Consider the following 23,850-nt stretch of genomic DNA (forward strand, 5'->3'; position numbering starts at 1 on the left):
ACCCCTAACTCTAATTCCAACTGTAACCCTAACCACACCTCTAACCCTGACACACCCCTAACCCTAATCCCAACCCTAATCCCAACCACACCCCTAACCCCAACTCCAACACCCCCAACCCTAATCCCAACCATAACCCTAACCCTAATCCCAACCATAACCTTAACCACACCCCTAACCCTAATCCCAACAGTAACCCTAACCACACCTCTAACCCTGACACACCTCTAATCATAATCCCAACCATAACCCTAACCCCAACTCCAACACCCCCAACCCTAATCCCAACCATAACCCTAACCCTAATGGGAAAATGGAAATAAATAAATTTTTTTTAAATTTTATTATTTTTCCCCTAAGGGGGTGATGAAGGGGAACTTGATTTTTTTAGCGGATTTTTATGATTGGCAGCTGTCACACACTAAAAAAAATAGTTTTTGCGTCTCCACATTTTGAGAGCTATAATTTTTTTCCATATTTTAGTCCACAGAGTCATGTGAGGTCTTGTTTTTTGCGAGACGAGTTGGCGATTTTATTGGTATAATTTTCGGGCACGTGACTTTTTTTATCGCTTTTTATTCCGATTTTTGTGAGGCAGAATGACCAAAAACCAGCTATTCATGAATTTCTTTTGGGGGAGGCGTTTATACCGTTCCGCGTTTGGTAAAATTGATAAAGCAGTTTTATTCTTCAGGTCAGTACGATTACATCGACACCTCATTTATATCATTTTTTTTAATGTTTTGGCGCTTTTATACGATAAAACTATTTTATATAAAAAATAATTATTTTTGCATCGCTTTATTCTGAGGACTATAACTTTTTTATTTTTTTGCTGATGATGCTTTATGGCGGCTCGTTTTTTGCGGGACAAGATGACGTTCTCAGCGGTACCATGTTTATTTATAACTGTCTTTTTGATCGCGTGTTATTCCACTTTTTGTTCGGCGGTATGATAATAAAGTATTGTTTTTTGCCTCGGTTTTTTTTTTACAGTGTTCACTGAAGGGGTTAACTAGTGGGACAGTTTTATAGGTCGGGTTGTTATGGACGCGGCGATACTAAATATGTGTACTTTTATTGTTTGTTTTTTATTTAAAGCAATGTATTTATGTATTTATTGGAACAATATATTTTTTCTTTATTTAGGAATTAATTTTTTTTTTTTACACATGTAAATGTAGATATATATTTTTTTTACTTTGTTCCAGGGTGGGACATGGATGTATAGTGTCAGATCACTGATCTGACACTTTGCAGTGCACTGTGTCAGATCAGCAATCTCACAGGCAGTGCAGGAGGCTTGCCGGCGCCCCGTGGGAGGAGGACGGAGCAGACGCTCGGAACAATGCGATCACATTGCGTTGTTCCGAGGGTCTCAGGGAAGCACGTGGGAGCCCCCTCCCTGCGCGATGCTTCCCTATGCCGCCGGAACGCTGCTTCATGTTTGATCGCTGTGTTCCGGGGGTTAATGTGCCGGGAGCGGTCCGTGACTGCTCCAGGCACATAGTGTCGGATGTCAGCTGTAATAATCAGCTGACACCCAGCGGCGATCGTCCGCGCTCCCCCACGTGAGTGCGGCTGATCGCCCATGACGTACTGTCCCGTCCCTGGCAGTTAATTCCCAGGTCGCCTCGACGGGATAGAACGTCATACAGCAGAAAGGGGTTAATGTGGCCTAGGTGCGGCTCCTTACAAGTCTTGCCTTTGGACAGGAGAGTATCTGAATGTTCATCCAGAAAGGAAGCAGATGGTAGAGTCGTCTCATCTTGTAAAATGGATAAAATTGGGGCATGCTTGCAATAACAATTATTCGAGCAGAGGTGGCCGAGTCCTAGCCCAGGAGTGCAAGCTCTTTTTTATGGATCATGTAAGCGCTGCTCTGAAGCTGGATCTGCCCAGCGCTGCGCTCCCCTGATGCTGCAGAGAAGAAGCCTTGGTTGACAGCATCAGAAAGCAGTTTGGGCTAGCGGCGACCATGTCGCTGATCTGAACAGTCAATGATCAGGAGAACACTAATCCCCCAGCAAACAGGGTGTCGGAAGGCAGGGGAGCGTTGTGCTCCTGAATGTGGAGGGCGAACACCCCCAAGAAATGAGAACGCAGCAGCTACAGTCCCTACGAGACGCCGGGGCTACCACTCACTTCTCAATGTCGCTGTTCTTACACGTCTTCTGCATCGCATCCTGTTTACTGCTCTCTCCGTTACTCGTTGACGGCATTTCTGGAACAGAAGTAAACCCCAAATTATCCCAATATCCATACAGAAGAGCACAGGACGGGGCATCGCTGAAACTACAAGTTTACCACTGCAGTCCCCCATGGAGAGAGACCCTAGTGAGTGACATTACCCGTCATGTCGGGGTCCTAGACTCACCATCATTGCTCCATTTGGAGAACTCTGCTGTTACTCTGGTGCTGGGTGTTCCTCCGCTGTCATTAAGGAAACATATAAAGTCTCTATTAATACCCTTATGTACTAGCAGGAGGGATTAGTGGGTCAGACGGCACTCACTTTAATACTGCTCCCCGCAGCGCCTCGCGTTCCTTGGCTTCTCCGGGTTCCTCTCCGGTACATGGGATGACGTCGGCTTCGGTGTACCTAGAAAATGAGTTGTCAAGGAAAACAGAAGGTGGAGAGCAGAAATGATGGCATCATGGTGTAAGTTTCACATAACCCCTAGCACATCAGGAGGTGAGGGGTGCAGACGACAAGCGCCTGCCAGGACTCGAGCCCCGGATCGAATCATTAGAGACAAGCACGATCCTGGTGATAGCAGGCGGCGGTCAGCGAGAGGCGCAAGAGGACCCCACTGGCCGTCATCTGCCCACCAGCTCTGTGAAAGGATACTGCGCTTTGCCGTATTCCAGAGTGTCGTCCCCATCGACGTCCAGATCGGCGTCGCTGTCGTGCGTTTCTTTACTGCTGCACATTATAAATCCAGATCCTGAGAAACGAAGAACAAAACACATTTAGGAACAGCCACTTATTAATGCCTCGTGGGACCTATCGGGCTGAACGTGGTCATTTCCTGGGGCTATTCCCCCTATAATGCAATGGAAATACAAAGCTATGGGGGGCACAAGTTCTACCATGGGGTCTGTGCACAAGAGCTTACACTCTGAACCCCAGAAACGAAGATGTCCACGTGCTGGACTCGTGGTGACAGCACTACCCAATGCCAAAGGACAAGCGGTCACAGCCAGCAGCTGCATGGCGGATGGCACAGTGGCCGGCTGCACGTGTGCGTCCCTGCTGACCTGGCAGCTGCAGTCCTACAGCCGACGCGATGCACAGGAGGCGACAAGTGTAAGAAAGATCTACGATAACGGAGCACCCACTAATTTAATTTGAGAACAGATCATAACCGAGATTAATGGGCTCATAAAGCACCACACGAGCCGCAGGTGCTGCCTGACAACGGTTCCTGGAAGCCAAGGTGAAGCAGCCGGGTCCTGCCAGGGTTACACATTTGGTGACAGTTTTAAGCCGCGTCCCTGTGGAGGATGACCCCCGATTTCCTGCTGTCGCCTGTGTCCGCGCCAGTGAAAACGTGCAGCAGCTGTTCAAATATTTGACGTCTGAAACCGCTTGACTCGGGGCCGGCGGCCGAGGGGAGCGTGGATGTGTGTGCCGTAATGAAGAAAAAATGGATTTGCAGCCGGAGTGTGTAACGGTCTTGTTGACAGTGTACAGAGCAGCGCTCGGCCGTCACTGCCAGATATCGCGGGCTGACGGGCGGCCCACCAGGGTGACCTTTGTAAAACTCTGCAATCAACCTTGTTACATGAGGGCTACATGTGTACGGATGATCAGAGCGGCGACCTGAACAGGAAAAGCTAAAGGTCAGAGGAAAGCGCAAATCAAAGATCCCAACGTGTTACAAGCCACGTGGACGGATAATTGGCTAATAGACGGGACGACAGGCGAGGAAACAGGAGGGTCTGCGGGCGCCACATGGCGACGCTTCATCCGCTAATCACACCAACGTGAACCGCGACTTCTCGGACTTTCTTCTAGACAGACGGCAGCGGACACGGATCTGTCCGAGAGGCTTCCACAAGGTCCTCACATAAAGACCATGAACAGAAAGCCGACACTTGTCCTCCGATTCATCAGGACGAACAAGAAAACGAGCGGCTCTTACCGAATCTGACGCATCTTTCTGCAGCCGTGCACCGTCGCAAGAAAAGCTACCCCTCGTGTACATGCCGGCCGCCACGTATACCGCTCCTGCTCCGCTGCATCGGCCTCACCGACTCGCACGCTCTGCTCACTTTACAAAAGGTTGTTGGAGCAGATCGGGGGGACGGGCGTAAATACGGCAGCTGCCATTCAACCTCACCCCAGAAATCTGACAACAGTTTAATGACTCCGTCTCTTTGGCTACAAGGTTGTCAGACAGAAAGCCCCTGACAAAGCCCATCTCCTATTGATGACCCTCAGCTTATGATCCTGACTGCAGTGCGGCCCTCCCAATCTCAGCATTGTAAGACCCCAGAGGGTAGACCCCCACTAATCTTCCTATAGAGATGCCTTCACTTTAGGTACCAGGAGCGCCCCTCAATGACATCAATCTGCGCTCCGGGGACACAGCAGTGTAAACCCTCGGTGCCGGCGCCATTATTCTCAGCCACATTATTTACCGCAGTGCACACAGCCACGTAACACAAACTAGAAGAGGAAAACAAAGGGCCAGCATTGATGTCGGCACCAATTAATCTACAGACATCAGGAGAGGCCGCGATAACACCTTGTGCTGTAACAAGTTTATTCTGTGATGGAGCTACGCAGGAAATAAATGAAATGAGACGTCCCAGGACTCGTGATGAGGGAAGGGTAATAAAGACTGACCCGGGGGCCACACAAACTCCGCGCACACCAAAGTCGTGGCCCGTCTCCTCGGCTGATCGCTGGCAGGCAGAGGCAATTTCTGTGGCTGCGGTGACTGGCACCTCTATAAACCTCCTGACAGTCAGGAGACAAACTCCTCCGATCAATCAGCGCGCGCCCATCAACACCACTTACACCCCGCGCCGCTGACACCGCGCCACCGGCTGCAAATCAACCACTTGTAACAAGGCTGAGACCCCCAAAAGCTGATTCACAAGGACAAAACGGCATCCTGCAAGAAATCCCTCCAGAAGTGATCGATGGTCGCACCGGCTGCAGCCAATCGCCTGTTACTCACATGTTGGGAATTCCAGCGCACTTTACTGTTTAAGTCTTAAAACCCGGGAAAGTTTCATTTTCTGTGTGTATGATAATATTCTCCATCCCCAAAGGCGCAGCAGCGCTCGCTTTATGTGGGACGAGCTGCAGCTGTGAATCACGTCAGACACTGAAAAACGGGAAAACTCTGCAAGGGACCGCACAAGACCTCGGGACCGACCGCTCAAGACCCCGGGACCGACCGCTCAAGACCCCGGGACCGACCGCACAAGACCCTGAGACCGACCGCTCAAGACCCCGGGACCGACCGCACAAGACCCCGGGACCGACCGCACAAGACCCCGGGACCGACCGCACAAGACCCCGGGACCGACCGCACAAGACCCCGGGACCGACCGCACAAGACCCCGGGACCGACCGCACAAGACCCCGGGACCGACCGCACAAGAACTCGTTACCCACCGGGTAAGACCCCAGAACCGACAATGCAAGACCCCGGGACCGACAGCACAAGACCCCTGGACCGACCACACAAGACCCCGGGACCGACCGCACAAGACCCCGGGACCGACCGCACAAGAACTCGTTACCCACCGGGTAAGACCCCAGAACCGACAACGCAAGACCCCGGGACCGACCGCACAAGACCCTGGGACCGACCACACAAGACCCCGGGACGACCACACAAGACCCCGGGACCGACCGCACAAGACCCCGGGACCGACCGCACAAGACCCCGTGACCGACAACGCAAGACCCCAGGACTGACCGCACAAGACCCCGGGACCGACCGCACAAGAACTCGTTACCCACCGGGTAAGACCCCAGAACCGACAACGCAAGACCCCAGGACCGACCGCACAAGACCCTGGGACCGACCACACAAGACCCCGGGACGACCACACAAGACCCCGGGACCGACCACACAAGACCCCGGGACCGCCCACACAAGACCCCGGGACCGACCACACAAGACCCCGGGACCGCCCACACAAGACCCCGGGACCGACCACACAAGACCCCGGGACCGACCGCACAAGACCCCGGGACCGACCGCACAAGAACTCGTTACCCACCGGGTAAGACCCCAGAACCGACAACGCAAGACCCTAGGACCGACCGCACAAGACCCCGGGACCGACCACACAAGACCCCGGGACCGACAACACAAGACCCCGGGACCGACAACACAAGACCCCGGGACCGACAACACAAGACCCCGGGACCGACCACACAAGACCCTGGGACCGACCACACAAGACCCCGGGACCGCGCAAGAACTCGTTACCCACCGGGTAAGACCCCAGAACCGACAACGCAAGACCCCGGCACCGACCACACAAGACCCCAGGACCGACCACACAAGACCCCGGGACCGACCACACAAGACCCCGGTACCGACCACACAAGACCCTGGGACCGACCACACAAGACCCCGGGACCGACCACACAAGACCCCGGGACCGACCACACAAGACCCCGGGACCGACCACACAAGACCCCGGGACCGACCACACAAGACCCCGGGACCAACCACACAAGACCCCGGGACCGACCACACAAGACCCCGGGACCGACCACACAAGACCCCGGGACCGACCACACAAGACCCCAGGACCGACCACACAAGACCCCGGGACCAACCACACAAGACCCCGGGACCGACCACACAAGACCCCAGGACCGACCACACAAGACCCCGGGACCAACCACACAAGACCCCGGGACCGACCACACAAGACCCCGGGACCGACCACACAAGACCCCGGGACCGACCACACAAGACCCCGGGACCGACCACACAAGACCCCAGGACCGACCACACAAGACCCCGGGACCGCGGAAGAACTCGTTACCCACTGGGTAAGACCCCAGAACCGACAACGCAAGACCCCGGGACTGAGCAAGACCCCGGGTCTATACAATTACATCAAAACGTCTATGCTTTTTTTTTTTTACTTCATATTTTAGTGGTTACAAAAAAAAAAAAAAAATTCCTGTTAGAATGAGTTTTTTTTTCTTAATTTAAACTACTTTTTTATTTCATTTATTCTTTGCCCCCCGAGGACTCAAACCTGTGATTCGATGGCTCATACTCTGCAATGCTGAGTGACAGGGGGGCGAGGATGGCAGCACTGGACCCTGCCGCCATGATAAACCCACCGGCCCCCCGTAATTACATTGTGAGGGGAGCGGGCTATGGGAGCTGGTGCGCGGGCTCATCAGCAAGCTGCCCATTTATCAGGGTAGTACAATGGATACACAGCAGTAATGATACAGGCAGATATTGGCCGTACAACAGCTCCGGAGCTCGGTCCATACACCTGCATGCAACCAGGGACGAAGTATGTCCCAGGTCATCCCCAACACATCGCACAGAGCAGGTGAACACCTGGCCGACTGCTGGGACCCCCCATCTCTCCAGACTAAATGCACCCCAATTCATGGTCTATGGATGCGATCTTCCTCGGCGGACACATGAAGATACTGCTGGTCTACCTGCGCGGCCTCTGCTCCACCAACGGCACGCTTACTCCCCGTAGACGGGGGTTTCCTCTAGTGCGACCCCACCGATAGGTGATAACTTTCAGTGTTCAGAATAGCCCTTTAACCCCTTAATGACCGCCAATACGTCTTTTAACTGACCTGAGATATGAGAGAATATCCTCCCCATACAGGTGACAATCCAGCAGCTGTCGCTGTCCACTATAGCTGACAACTTGCTGCATCAGCCACGATCAGTATTTGCACCATCTAAATCTGTTTAACCCCTTAGATGCTGCTGTCAATAGTGGCTACATCATTATAAATGGTTAACAGAGTGTGGGGGCTTCTTCTTTATCCCATGTGGTGCCCTCAGATCATGATTCTGTGGTCCTGATGTTTGCGATGGCAATTCATGACCAAATAGCGGCCTTACAGTCTGACGGCTGTTGTAACCTGTTCAGAAGTTAGAGACATTTAGGTGGAAAAAATACACATTGTCATTTCTGTCATACCACTTTGCATTAATTCCTGTAAAGCACCTGAAGGGTTAATAAACTACCTGACTGCAGTTTCCAATATGTTAGGGGGTGCTTTTTTTAAAATGGTATCACGTTTGTGGGTTTCCCAATATATGAGACCCCTAAAGTCACTTCAAACATGGATAAGTCCCTAAAAAAATAAATTTTGTAAATTTCCTTGAAAAAATGAAAAATTGCTGCTACATTTTTAATCCTCCTAAAAATGCTAACAAAATAAAATAACATTTTACATATGGTGCTGATGTAAAGCAGACAAGAGGGAAATGTTATTTATTAATGGTTTGCTGTGGTATGGCCATCTGGATTAAAGGGATAATCTTTCAAAGTTTGAAAATTGCTAATTTTTTAACATTTTTGTCAAATTTTTGATATTTTTTTATAAATAAACACAACATATTGACCTAAATTTACCATGATCATAAAGTATAATGTGTCACGAAAAAACAGTCTCAAAATCACTGGGATTTGTTGAAGCGTTGCAGAGTTATTACCACATAAAGTGACACTGGTCAGATTTCAAAAATTTGGCTCGGTCACGTTGTCCTAGGTCGGCTGCAGATTCAGGCAAGTGAGCCATCAAGGGGCAAAATGGTCACCAAACAGCAGCGGGCGGCATCTGCAAGTCACATTTCTGGGAAGTAAGTAGCGCTGACAGGAAGGGGATCACAGGAGTTTAGCAACTCGGGTAATCAAATCCAAAATGGAAAGCAGAAGTGGGAACGTCCGCGCACCTGAGGACTCAACGCCGCAGCCACGGAACAGCTGGAAGTCGTACACCGACCCCAAACCCACCGCCCCAGCCGTCATTAATGACATGAAGGAGAAGGGAAAACATGCAAGTGTTGAAATGTTACATTGCATTAAGGGGGAAAATGCTTCTCTTTAACCCCTAACTAGATTTTTTATGACCCTGCCAGAATGAAATTCCCTGTTAATTTAATCAATTAATCAGCATATTGATTCAAAAGCGGCGCTGGCAGCGAGCCACGTGTGCTGACGCTCCACACCTGCAACCTCGGCCGTAAAACACAGCAGCGAACACAACAAATAATCCGCCGGGCTTTCCTCAACTGTTCACTCGTAACAGAGCAATCCCACCGAAAGCACAAAACACTGCCAGAGCCTGGCCCTGGCCCCAAAATACGGCATGAGGAGGGGTCCGAGCACTGCTGCACTCATGTATGGGCACTCTGGGGGGCACTGTGCACATACATTACTGATTCTATATTATACCCCAGAGCTGCGCTCACTATTCTGCTGGTGCAGTCACTGTGCACATACATTACTGATTCTATATTATACCCCAGAGCTGCGCTCACTATTCTGCTGGTGCAGTCACTGTGCACATACATTACTGATTCTATATTATACCCCAGAGCTGCGCTCACTATTCTGCTGGTGCAGTCACTGTGCACATACATTACTGATTCTATATTATACCCCAGAGCTGCGCTCACTATTCTGCTGGTGCAGTCACTGTGCACATACATTACTGATTCTATATTATACCCCAGAGCTGCGCTCACTATTCTGCTGGTGCAGTCACTGTGTACGTACATTACATTACTGACCCAGAGTTACATCCTGTATTATACTCCAGAGCTGCACTCACTATTCTGCTGGTGCAGTCACTGTGTACATACATTACTGATCCTGAGTTACGTCCTGCATTATACCCCAGAGCTGCACTCACTATTCTGCTGGTGCTGTCACTGTGTACATACATTACATTACTGATCCTGAGTTACATCCTGTATTATACTCCAGAGCTGCACTCACTATTCTGCTGGTGCTGTCACTGTGTACATACATTACATTACTGATCCTGAGTTACATCCTGTATTATACTCCAGAGCTGCACTCACTATTCTGCTGGTGCTGTCACTGTGTACATACATTACATTACTGATCCTGAGTTACCTCCTGTATTATACTCCAGAGCTGTACTCACTATTCTGCTGGTGCAGTCACTGTGTACATACATTACATTACTGATCCTGAGTTACCTCCTGTATTATACCCCAGAGCTGCACTCACTATTCTGCTGGTGCAGTCACTGTGTACATACATTACATTACTGATCCTGAGTTACATCCTGTATTATACCCCAGAGCTGCACTCACTATTCTGCTGGTGCAGTCACTGTGTACATACATTACATTACTGATCCTGAGTTACCTCCTGTATTATACTCCAGAGCTGCACTCACTATTCTGCTGGCGCAGTCACTGTGTACATACATTACATTACTGATCCTGAGTTACATCCTGTATTATACTCCAGAGCTGCACTCACTATTCTGCTGGTGCAATCACTGTGTACATACATTACATTACTGATCCTGAGTTACATCCTGGATTATACCCCAGAGCTGCACTCACTATTCTGCTGGTGCAGTCACTGTGTACATACATTACATTACTGATCCTGAGTTACCTCCTGTATTATACTCCAGAGCTGCACTCACTATTCTGCTGGTGCAGTCACTGTGTACATACATTACTGATCCTGAGTTACCTCCTGTATTATACCCCAGAGCTGCACTCACTATTCTGCTGGTGCAGTTACTGTGTACATACATTACATTACTGATCCTGAGTTACCTCCTGTATTATACTCCAGAGCTGCACTCACTATTCTGCTGGTGCAGTCACTGTGTACATACATTACATTACTGATCCTGAGTTACCTCCTGTATTATACTCCAGAGCTGCACTCACTATTCTGCTGGTGCAGTCACTGTGTACATACATTATTGGTGCAGAGTTACCGCCTGTATTACTTATTCTGTGTGCAGAATAATCCCAACAATCGGGATATAATAGGAATAATGCTCCGCTCCCGTTCCATACAATGAGGCTGCGCTCGGTGCAGTGGATTCCGTTGTGTCCAGTCCATGTGCAGAGGTTCGATGGCTCCGCAGACACGGAGATGAATCTATTTGCCGCTTCTATACAAGGTCCTGTGTAATGAATTATTTATTCATACTGATAGCACAGACTTTATGATGAAGGACCCGAGAGCGAGCTGCACCTCTCCTGGGGGGATCAGGAATCGGTATAAGCTGGACCCTATGCCAGAATAGGAGCCAGCAAGACAATGGCCCAAAATGTTCTAGAATTTTCCAGGGTGCTGCCGGTGATGGTCCAGCCAATAGGGCATTAATGAGCGACTGCCACAGAAACCCCCAGCCTCCCACACGACAAGCCCCGCACAGTCAGGGTTCATGGACGCATCATCACCCGCATAGTCAGGGTTCATGGACGCATCACCCACACAGTCAGGGTTCATGGACGCATCACCCGCACAGTCAGGGTTCATGGACGCATCACCCGCACAGTCAGGGTTCATGGACGCATCATCACCCGCATAGTCAGGGTTCATGGACGCATCATCACCCGCATAGTCAGGGTTCATGGATGCATCATCACCCGCATAGTCAGGGTTCATGGACGCATCACCCACACAGTCAGGGTTCATGGACGCATCACCCACACAGTCAGGGTTCATGGACGCATCACCCGCACAGTCAGGGTTCATGGACGCATCACCCGCACAGTCAGGGTTCATGGACGCATCATCACCCGCATAGTCAGGGTTCATGGACGCATCATCACCCGCATAGTCAGGGTTCATGGATGCATCATCACCCGCATAGTCAGGGTTCATGGACGCATCATCACCCGCATAGTCAGGGTTCATGGACGCATCATCACCCGCATAGTCAGGGTTCATGGATGCATCATCAGCCGCATAGTCAGGGTTCATGGAAGCATCATCACCCGCACAGTCAGGGTTCATGGACGCATCATCACCCGCATAGTCAGGGTTCATGGACGCATCATCACCCGCACAGTCAGGGTTCATGGACGCATCATCACCGCATAGTCAGGGTTCATGGACGCATCATCACCCGCACAGTCAGGGTTCATGGACGCATCATCACCCGCATAGTCAGGGTTCATGGACGCATCATCACCCGCACAGTCAGGGTTCATGGACGCATCATCACCGCATAGTCAGGGTTCATGGACGCATCATCACCCGCATAGTCAGGGTTCATGGACGCATCATCACCGCATAGTCAGGGTTCATGGACGCATCATCACCCGCACAGTCAGGGTTCATGGACGCATCATCACCCGCATAGTCAGGGTTCATGGACGCATCATCACCGCATAGTCAGGGTTCATGGAAGCATCATCACCGCATAGTCAGGGTTCATGGACGCATCATCACCCGCACAGTCAGGGTTCATGGACGCATCATCACCCGCATAGTCAGGGTTCATGGACGCATCATCACCCGCATAGTCAGGGTTCATGGACGCATCAGTGATTTTAACCGTCTAATATTTTGACCACCAAGTTAATATGCGACTACAGCAGGGAAGTTAGTCTACAAGAATCACAGTCTGGGGTCCTTTCAGGGTGGGGAAGAATTAATATTGCTACCTCATTGAGGTCAGCAAAACGGAGGTCTCATAGCCAAAGTCATAAAGCCGAAGGAGGACTGGGGCCAAAAACTCTGCATAGGTCTTATTCCATCCTGTGTTATACTCCACAGCTGCGCTCACTGTTCTGCAAGCTTCAGAGCTGAACTCTCCCAGCATTCCCTGGATCAGGACATACAGACCCCGGTAGGAGGGTCCTCGGCTCTTCCGCAGACATACACATATGACGGCAGCAGACTAGCAGCTCGTGCAGGCAGAGGTGCGGCCGGGCTCGGTCGCTGGCGGTCTGTGCAGAGAGCGCTGCTGCCTGGTTAATGTGGGCGCTGGGTTGGTATCAGGGGTAACGCAGTCATCTCGCCTGCCTGGTTCACAGGGCTGCAGATCCTTTCCATTACAGCGGGCAGTCCTTAGGGAAATTCTCTTCCCTCGCAGCTCGTGTTCCAGACCCGTCACTGCTGGCAGCTTTATACACATTTCCAGCTCTTTAATTAAAAGTCACAGAGCTGCACGGCCAATCAGCCCAGAGATGGGTGGATAACAACCTGCCAGGCTTATTTAGAAAGCAGGAAGGGGAGATTACCGGGGAGAGGCTGCGAAATTAATCAGCGCCGAGTGCGGGAGGAGGGCGCCGGGGCCGCGCCATGAGATCTGTGTCTATTACCTGTCCAGTAATTACTCTTATAATATCCACAATATGATATATAAGTCAGAGCCCCTCTACGCACAGTGTCAGGGAACAACTATTATACAGTAAAGGCACCGACCACCCGCTGGCACCGACCACCCGCTGGCACCGACCACCCGCTGGCACCAACCACCCGCTGGCACCAACCACCCGCTGGCACCAACCACCCGCTGGCACCAACCACCCGCTGGCACCAACCACCCGCTGGCACCAACCACCCGCTGGCACCAACCACCCGCTGGCACCAACCACCCGCTGGCACCAACCACCCGCTGGCACCGACCACCCGCTGGCACCAACCACCCGCTGGCACCGACCACCCGCTGGCACCGACCACCCGCTGGCACCAACCACCCGCTGGCACCGACCACCCGCTGGCACCAACCACCCGCTGGCACCAACCACCCGCTGGCACCAACCACCTGCTGGCACCAACCACCCGCTGGCACCGACGGCTGATCCCGCCACAGGAAGGGGAAGTTACATGTGAATGGCCGGATGATCCAAGGGGGTGAGAAAACCAGAAAGAGACCCACAGCATAGTGTCACGGGGCACAAGGTCACTGCTGCAGAACCTCTTAGGATACTTTCACACATCAGGTTTTTTGCATCAGGCACAATCCGGTGAATTTTCAAAAAAAAAAAAAAAAAAGGGATTTTTTTTATCATAGTTGTATTAGCGCCGGATTGTGCCTGATGTCCCAACGTTTCATCCGTTTTTTGCCGGTCCGGCACCAGAGAAAATGTCCAGAGGAACGTTTTTTTGTTGTGCCAGAATCGGCACCGTCTGGCTTTTCTGACAATGGACGCCTATGGGAGCCGGATGCACCACATGAAATCCGTGCCGGAGTCCGGCCTCCAAACTGCGCATGCCCTGTTCGTTCTCATTTTACTATTGATGCTGCCTATTCAAAAAGATATAATGTAAAAAATAATAGAAGGTGAGAATATCACGATTTTTTGGTATCCCCCGCAGCCTTCCAGCTCTTCGCGATGCTCCGGGTCCCAGTAATGCTTTGCGGCAATGACCTGTGGTGACGTACGGTCTCGCGAGATGCTACGTCATCCGGGGTCGTGCCGCGAGGCATTACTGGGACCGGGAGCATCGCGACCATTGTGAGGAGCGGGAAGACTGCGGGGGATGCCAGAAGGTGAAAATATCACGATTTTTTTTTGGTTTATTATTTTTTACATTATATCTTTGTCCCGGATCCGGAAGAAAAGCTGATCTGGCGCAATCAGTTTTTACAGTAATTGCGCAGGATCCAGCAATCCGTCCCGCCGCCGGATTATGCCTGACGGACGTGTGCCTTATTACGACTGAGCATTGATTGACACATGGCAGCTGCAGTGTGAAATATTAAGTGTCCCAGGGACTTCAGCTACTGCAGAACTTCTTTGGGAAGAAGGTAATTGCAATAGTTGTCCCTTTTTCAGGAGGCGGAGATGCTGGAGCTGAATAATGTAAACCCCACGATGACCGGCGATTTTCCGTGTTTTCCCCTCCGGCTTCTCCGAGACCGTCTGACACCTGGAACACTTGTCTCTCTGCGGACGGAGCTGGATGAGGTTTGTTCTTTCATTGCCGCTTGTTCTTTCATTGCCGCTTGTTCTTTCATGGCCGCTTGTTCTTTCATGGCCGCTTGTTCTTTCATTGCCGCTTGTTCTCAGGGAAGTGAAGCGATCGGCATTTTACTGGATTTGTTTTGCATTAATTGTATACTTTGATAGACTGGACTTTCACAGACTATAGCAGATATGTGTAAGTTCTTTTTATTTTAAACCAAAACGCTTTTATTGCTTTGAATGATTTAGTCTCCAGGGGACTGAACCTGCAGTTGTCTGATCCCTTAGGCTATGCTCACATGTTGCTTTTTTCCCAGCTTTTTTTTCTGCAAAACATGATCTCAAGGTAGAAAAAGTTGCAGCCAAAAAGCCGGTGTTGCTTACTTTTGGCTGTTTTTCTTGCTGCGTTTTTCAGGATCTTAAAGTTCAGTTTTGCTTCCAGCACAAAATAATGAACAATGCAAAGTATCAGGCCCCTAATGCAAGACATATGGGAAAATATTTTTTGGAACAAAGGGAAAATAGATCAAATAATTTAGTGGAAAAAGATATCTATGTCTGACAAAATAGTGACTATTCTGAACAAAAACATTCATGAAAAAAATACACCATTGCAAATGTAAAAACAGCAGGGGGAGTTGAATTGGTCGGAAATAGTTTACCAAGACATTTTATAGGTCGGGCACGGTTTACTTTTATAAAATTTCACACCTTGGTCGGCCAATGTTTACTTTACACATATCACTAATTTAATTAACTGTACTAATATAACAGCCATTCTCAGGTGAGGACACCAAGATACTGTGGTTTACAACCACACACACAAAAAAATGGGTTTCACATACTGCAGTACCTCATATGTTTCACTAAAACGCAGCAAAAACTGATCGCAACGTTTTTGCTCTTGCCCACTGCTTTATATCAGGGCTGTGGAGTCCGAATAAAAAAGGACCGACTCCTACCCATATAACACATTGGGTGCAGTAGTACAATGTAGGATGTGCTGCAAATGTTTCCGTAAGAATTTGGATAAGTTATAAAATGTCCTATAAAAGGTCATAAAGGAAAAAAAAAAGCTTTTAATTTGCATAAAAAAAAAAAATAATCAGCAAAAACGCGATGTATGAATACAGTGTTCTATGAAGTCCTGCTGCAGTATCGGCATCACTGACTTTCTGCTGTGACACAGGTTTGGCTTCATACAACCAACTGGTGGCCGGACTCCACCTGCACTGTCACCATGGGCCCAATAGATGTACAAACTGGGAACCAGCCATTTACATACCGCTGCCACTGGTTGATCGTCCGGCCCCGTGTGCTCCTCTGAGTAGGAGACATTATATATTATATTACACACATAATAATAATCTAATCCTCAGTGCTGTGGGGTCATTTCTGCTTCTTCGTGGGAAGTGGTGCATGGCCACTGCAGACAATCACTGACATCTATGAGGCCAGTGATTGGCTGTCATCCGCGGCCCCGCCATCATCTATGAGGCCAGTAATTGGCTGTCACCCGCGGCCCCGCCATCATCTATGAGGCCAGTGATTGGCTGTCACCCGCGGCCCGCCATCAGAGGACGGCCCTATAAAACCTCCTCCTTCTCTGGCCTTCACTGGTGACCAGTAATGTTCCTGTTATCTGCGGAGGAATGAGGGGGTGTCAGACATTTTCGGTCACTGGGGCCGACATCTTCCTGGGTTTTGTGGATCGCTTCATCCTCAAAATTTCAGTAAAGTAAGTCTTGCTTTGTTTTTCCTAAAAAACCCACAGGACAGGACCTGACGTCCCTTTATTGCAGCTGAGGTCCAAGTTTCTAGGAAATGTGAAGTTCCCAGTTTCTGACACTTTACTGGGAAATTTTTTTGTTTTCTTGCCCCCTTTAATTCAAATTAAATGTGAGCAGATTTTGTACAGGACGCCCCTAAATTGGTGTTTGGCCAGAAGTCCGTGTGGAAGGTGGATGATGAGCGAGCGGGGCCGGCGGTGGCCGCACGTCTCACGGTAACCTGCGTCTGATCCGATGTGACACGGCCTCCTCAATAGAGAGGACGACCGGGGGTGCACTGTCAGTGTCAGGGCGGATTAGGCTCCGTGTCCAGTTACTGGCATAACCTGAAACCAGCTGTGTACAAGATGGGAGCGCAAAGGTCACGTGGGCCCACAACCGATCGGCAGCCCCATGTACCGCTGGCCCGGACTCCTTCCTCCAGACAGAACCCCCGTAGTAAGCAGCGTGCCGGGGCCAGGAAGCCCCGATGGGGGCGCCACACACAGCACTGGCTCCTGGGCTTCATGGCTCTCTACAATGTGACTGGACAGCTTCCTGACGCTGGCGTTATCACTCCCTTTAACCACTCTTGGCAGGCAATCTAATTTCCCCTGAAAAGGTCATCGCCATTTAAACTGCCTTTCAATCACATTAAGCACGCTGCTTGCTTGTGCTCAGAGGCAGGAGGATGCCGTGAGATCAATAGACGGACATACTGCTCAATCCGGGCCCTCGCATCCTCCACCCATCGCACGGTACAGACAGATGGCAGCAATGACCACGGGGCCACAAAATCAGGAGAATGACTCGGTATGGAAAAAAAGGCCAAAAAGAAGTACATTTCTGCTCCGCAGCACTTATGGAACTACAAGGCCCAGCATAACACAACAAATCTCTGACAGCGACGCCAGCCAGTGCAGCTCCTGCCCCTAACTGACTCTGCGAGCAACAAAGGGTTAAAAGAGTTTGTTCAGTGAAGCCTCATCATTATGACGGCCGCCCAGGCCACGGTGTGTCCTCCGCATGGTAGATGTCGCTCTGGATTCCTCGCTTTTGGCCACGATAAGCCGTTTAAGAGATGACGACCGCGTCCACATGATATTATTGGTTTCAGATCCATTCTGCTGCTTTTCTCTCCGGCAGAAACAACAAAGCTCTTAACTCAAAGGCTGCACTCCCGCATCAATCAGGACCTGGCCGGCTATTGTCGCGGTAAGGGGCGATGTGCTGCCGAGACCTGAGGACCGCATTGTTTATGGGGAGCGGGCGAGGAGCAAACACTGCTGCGCCATTCAAGCCAAAGAAGGAAAAGCTTTTGTTACAGACACAAAAAAAACAAAACCATTATGTCTGCAAACAGCACATGAAGATGAAGGCAGCGTGTGATCTGGAGATGAGCGGATGGATTCCCAGGACTCTGGGCTGGTGGCCCTGGATGGGAGCCCCGTGGCCCTGGATGGGAGCCCCGTGGCCCTGGATGGGAGCCCCGTGGCCGGTCTTCTACCTTCGGGCATCCTCTTCATTAGCTAGCCTGGTGCAATGTCGTGCGTGCGCCACACAACCGTGACATCATGCCAGACCGGATAATGAAAGAGCAGCCGGGGATGCGGCAGGGAGGAGGCAGCAAGCAGTGCTGCCGTCCAGCCACCATGGCAGACTGACCACGTGACCGGGGTCCTGCGGTATTACTCGCTGACCTCTAGGATCCGGCAGCGCAGAACGAACCGTCACACTGCAGCTTGTAGGGACGTGGACACAAGCCACGGACACTTCCAAAGGTATCGCTCTAGAACATGCACCTCAAGATCTATGGGGTTAATAGTACTGCGGCCCCATCCCAACGGTTTGCCATAAGCCGGCACACGGCCTTCCCTCAAAATGGTAGAGCAGACAAACGCGCATCCTTGTCAGACAAACAGGCTATAGGAAATATTTACCTGCCGACCTCGTGAGCTGTGTGTACACGACAAACATAGGAATTTCAGGCACACTGCAGCGATCACCTTTATGGGATCGTTTGTAGAATAATGTATAAAGGAACAAAAGCCGGAGTCTCTTAGCTCTTCTCAAACCGTATTACTGAGAGCCAAACTCGCAGACACATATCTTATGTTCTATGATCCTTTATTAGCACACGAGCGTGCTCAGACAACACCTGACCCGAGCACGCCGGAGATCCTCTATTAGCACACGTGCGTGCTCAGACAACACCTTAGCCGAGCACGCCGGAGATCCTCTATTAGCACACGAGCATGCTCAGACAACACCTGACCCGAGCACGCCGGAGATCCTCTATTAGCACACGAGCATGCTCAGACAACACCTTAGCCGAGCACGCCGGAGATCCTCTATTAGCACACGAGCGTGCTCAGACAATACCTGACCCGAGCACGCCGGAGATCCTCTATTAGCACACGAGCATGCTCAGACAACACCTGACCCGAGCACGCCTGAGATCCTCTATTAGCACACGAGCGTGCTCAGACAACACCTGACCCGAGCACGCCGGAGATCCTCTATTAGCACACGAGCGTGCTCAGACAACACCTGACCCGAGCACGCCTGAGATCTTCTATTAGCACACGAGCGTGCTCAGACAACACCTGACCCGAGCACGCCTGAGATCCTCTATTAGCACACGAGCGTGCTCAGACAACACCTGACCCGAGCACGCCGGAGATCCTCTATTAGCACACGAGCATGCTCAGACAACACCTTAGCCGAGCACGCCGGAGATCCTCTATTAGCACACGTGCGTGCTCAGACAACACCTGACCCGAGCACGCCGGACATCCTTTATTAGCACACGTGCGTGCTCAGACAACACCTGACCCGAGCACGCCGGAGATCCTCTATTAGCACACGTGCGTGCTCAGACAACACCTTAGCCGAGCACGCCGGAGATCCTCTATTAGCACACGAGCATGCTCAGACAACACCTGACCCGAGCACGCCTGAGATCTTCTATTAGCACACGAGCGTGCTCAGACAACACCTGACCCGAGCACGCCTGAGATCCTCTATTAGCACACGAGCGTGCTCAGACAACACCTGACCCGAGCACGCCGGAGATCCTCTATTAGCACACGAGCATGCTCAGACAACACCTTAGCCGAGCACGCCGGAGATCCTCTATTAGCACACGTGCGTGCTCAGACAACACCTTAGCCGAGCACGCCGGAGATCCTCTATTAGCACACGAGCGTGCTCAGACAACACCTGACCCGAGCACGCCTGAGATCCTCTATTAGCACACGAGCGTGCTCAGACAACACCTGACCCGAGCACGCCGGAGATCCTCTATTAGCACACGAGCGTGCTCAGACAACACCTGACCCGAGCACGCCGGAGATCCTCTATTAGCACACGAGCGTGCTCAGACAACACCTGACCCGAGCACGCCGGAGATCCTCTATTAGCACACGAGCATGCTCAGACAACACCTGACCCGAGCACGCCGGAGATCCTCTATTAGCACACGAGCGTGCTCAGACAACACCTGACCCGAGCACGCCGGAGATCCTCTATTAGCACACGAGCATGCTCAGACAACACCTGACCCGAGCACGCCGGAGATCCTCTATTAGCACACGAGCATGCTCAGACAACACCTGACCCGAGCACGCCGGAGATCCTCTATTAGCACACGAGCGTGCTCAGACAATACCTGACCCGAGCACGCCGGAGATCCTCTATTAGCACACGAGCATGCTCAGACAACACCTTACCTGAGCACGCCGGAGATCCTCTATTAGCACACGAGCATGCTCAGACAACACCTTACCCGAGCACGCCGGAGATCCTCTATTAGCACACGAGCGTGCTCAGACAACACCTTAGCCGAGCACGCCGGAGATCCTCTATTAGCACACGAGCATGCTCAGACAACACCTGACCCGAGCACGCCTGAGATCTTCTATTAGCACACGAGCGAACTCAGACAACACCTGACCCGAGCACGCCTGAGATCTTCTATTAGCACACGAGCGAACTCAGACAACACCTGACCCGAGCACGCCTGAGATCTTCTATTAGCACACGAGCGAACTCAGACAACACCTGACCCGAGCACGCCGGAGATCCTTTATTAGCACACGAGCGTGCTCAGACAACACCTTACCCGAGCACGCCGGAGATCCTCTATTAGCACACGAGCGTGCTCAGACAACACCTGACCCGAGCACGCCGGACATCCTTTATTAGCACACGTGCGTGCTCAGACAACACCTTAGCTGAGCACGCCGGAGATCCTCTATTAGCACACGAGCATGCTCAGACAACACCTGACCCGAGCACGCCTGAGATCCTCTATTAGCACACGAGCATGCTCAGACAACACCTGACCCGAGCACGCCTGAGATCCTCTATTAGCACACGAGCATGCTCAGACAACACCTTACCCGAGCACGCCGGAGATCCTCTATTAGCACAGGAGCGTGCTCAGACAACACCTGACCCGAGCACGCCGGAGATCCTCTATTAGCACACGAGCGTGCTCAGACAACACCTGACCCGAGCACGCCGGAGATCCTCTATTAGCACAGGAGCGTGCTCAGACAACACCTGACCCGAGCACGCCGGAGATCCTCTATTAGCACACGAGCATGCTCAGACAACACCTTACCCGAGCACGCCGGAGATCCTCTATTAGCACAGGAGCGTGCTCAGACAACACATTAACCGAGCACGCCAGAGATCCTCTATTAGCACACGAGCATGCTCAGACAACACCTGACCAGAGCACGCCGGAGATCCTCTATTAGCACATGAGCATGCTCAGACAACACCTGACCCGAGCACATTCGCCCATCACTATTCTTTTTCTTAAATTGTCTTACTCCTCCTCTTGTTTTAAGCCTGATGAAGATTTTATTTTGTGATTGAAAACGTGACGTCGATCTAACACATGAAGTTTATACCTATGAATAATATACAGCCAAGTTTGGATTGGAATCACAGGATCGGAAGCAGCCGGAGCTCCAGCCTTTATTCCTGTATACTTGCTTCATTTACAATCAGCATCATTGCTCCACAAAGTAGAGAACAAAAACTTGTGCCACTGTCGCAGTGAACATGGAGTACGCCACAAACAAACAGCAGGATGCCCTCGGACGTGGACATTGCTTTTACTGAATGCAGGTTTTATTTTTAAACGTCAATGCAGCTCAGCTGTGACAGACGCCTGCAGACCCCACCAGCAGCTCACTGCCCCCAAATAATTCACCAAAACAAAGATTTGTTCTGACATTTTCCTGTGTATTTGCGCTGGAGAAGGTAGGAGGATCATGGTGTCTTACATACCGCGGAATCCCCCTTCTAGGAGGGTGGTGGCCCGAATCCTCTTCTGTCCGCACCACTCGTACTCATCAAACCGATGTCCGTTCTCATGCTCAATGTCTACAGAGTCGTCCTCATTCATACACGTCTCCCTCTGTATTGATGAAGGAAATGGATCAGTGAGAAAAGAAGAACACTAAATACAGCACAAGTACCCTAAAAAGCTGGAAGAGAAGAGGATGAGGACATCGGCTGCACTACATAGAGATAGAATGAGTCCACACAAGAGGCCCGAGAGCAGAGCGGCCTGCACAGGCCCAGTCAGAAAGTAGAGGTGACAGACAGAAGATGGCGGGGGCTACAAAGGCCTCGCGGTTCCTCTACCTTAGACAGACACAGTTCCACATGTCTACTCATCTCCTCCTCGGATCCAGACAATGGCCGACTGCAGAGCGGACATACCTGTCCCTCATCCTGCTTTCGCCGTTTCATCTTTCCAATCCGGGCTGGCGGAGCAGAAGACAAAGAAACAAGTTCCCATTAGTGCAATGATCACATGACAGAGGTCTGACACTCGGAGATTAATACACAGCGTCACGCACACAGCGCCATGCACACAGCCTCACGCACGCAGCGCCATGCACGCAGCCTCAGACGCGCAGCGCCACGCACGCAGCGCCATGCACACAGCCTCACACACACAGCACCATGCACGCAGCCTCATGCACGCAGCACCATGCACGCAGCCTCACGCACGCAGCGCCATGAACATAGCACCATGCACACAGCCTCACGCACGCAGCGCCATGCACGCAGCCTCATGCACGCAGCGCCATGCACACAGCCTCACGCACACAGCACCATGCACGCAGCCTCATGCACGCAGCACCATGCACGCAGCCTCACGCACGCAGCGCCATGAACATAGCACCATGCACACAGCCTCACGCACGCAGCGCCATGCACGCAGCCTCATGCACGCAGCGCCATGCACACAGCCTCACGCACGCAGCGCCATGAACATAGCACCATGCACACAGCCTCACGCACGCAGCGCCATGCACACAGCCTTACGCACGCAGCGCCATGCACACAGCACCATGCACGCAGCCTCATGCACGCAGCGCCATGCACACAGCCTCACGCACGCAGCGCCATGCACGCAGCCTCATGCACGCAGCACCATGCACGCAGCGCCATGCACACAGCCTCACGCACGCAGCGCCATGAACATAGCACCATGCACACAGCCTCACGCACGCAGCGCCATGCACACAGCCTTACGCACGCAGCGCCATGCACACAGCACCATGCACGCAGCCTCATGCACGCAGCGCCATGCACACAGCCTCACGCACGCAGCGCCATGAACATAGCACCACGCACGCAGCGCCATGCACACAGCCTCACGCACGCAGCGCCATGCACACAGCCTCACGCACGCAGCGCCATGCACACAGCCTCACGCACGCAGCACCATGCACGCAGCCTCATGCACGCAGCGCCATGCACACAGCCTCACGCACGCAGCGCCATGAACATAGCACCATGCACAGCCTCACGCACGCAGCGCCATGCACACAGCACCATGCACGCAGCCTCATGCACGCAGCACCATGCACGCAGCGCCATGCACGCAGCCTCACGCACGCAGCGCCATGCACACAGCCTCACGCACGCAGCGCCATGCACACAGCACCATGCACGCAGCCTCATGCACGCAGCGCCATGCACACAGCCTCACGCACGCAGCGCCATGCACAAAGCACCATGCACACAGCCTCACGCACGCAGCGCCATGCACGCAGCCTCGGTCCGAATCTTTACGTAGAAATCATTACTGAAGTAAAAATTATAGATTTATTTCCTATTATCGCAGAATAGATTTTTTGAAACAT

The 23,850-nt window shown here is 51.8% G+C and overlaps 1 protein-coding gene across 3 annotated transcripts in view; it reads right to left on the reverse strand.

Moving 5' to 3' along the window:
* The window catches only part of RNF220 (ring finger protein 220), a 347,897-nt gene that overhangs the window by 18,067 nt on the left and 305,980 nt on the right, over positions 1–23,850 (reverse strand). For 2 of the 3 annotated variants that reach the window (XM_069735840.1, XM_069735842.1), the window contains 6 exons: positions 22,337–22,458; positions 21,977–22,106; positions 2,852–2,948; positions 2,516–2,602; positions 2,378–2,433; positions 2,146–2,224 (listed from right to left, as the gene is read on the reverse strand). In XM_069735840.1, the coding sequence (XP_069591941.1) occupies positions 2,146–2,224; positions 2,378–2,433; positions 2,516–2,602; positions 2,852–2,948; positions 21,977–22,106; positions 22,337–22,458 (571 nt within the window). The remainder of the gene's footprint in view (positions 1–2,145; positions 2,225–2,377; positions 2,434–2,515; positions 2,603–2,851; positions 2,949–21,976; positions 22,107–22,336; positions 22,459–23,850) is intronic. The other variant, XM_069735841.1, reaches the window with a different exon arrangement.

This window comes from Ranitomeya imitator, chromosome 8, assembly GCF_032444005.1.
Source record: "Ranitomeya imitator isolate aRanImi1 chromosome 8, aRanImi1.pri, whole genome shotgun sequence".
In the NCBI taxonomy this organism is placed as follows: domain Eukaryota; kingdom Metazoa; phylum Chordata; class Amphibia; order Anura; family Dendrobatidae; genus Ranitomeya; species Ranitomeya imitator.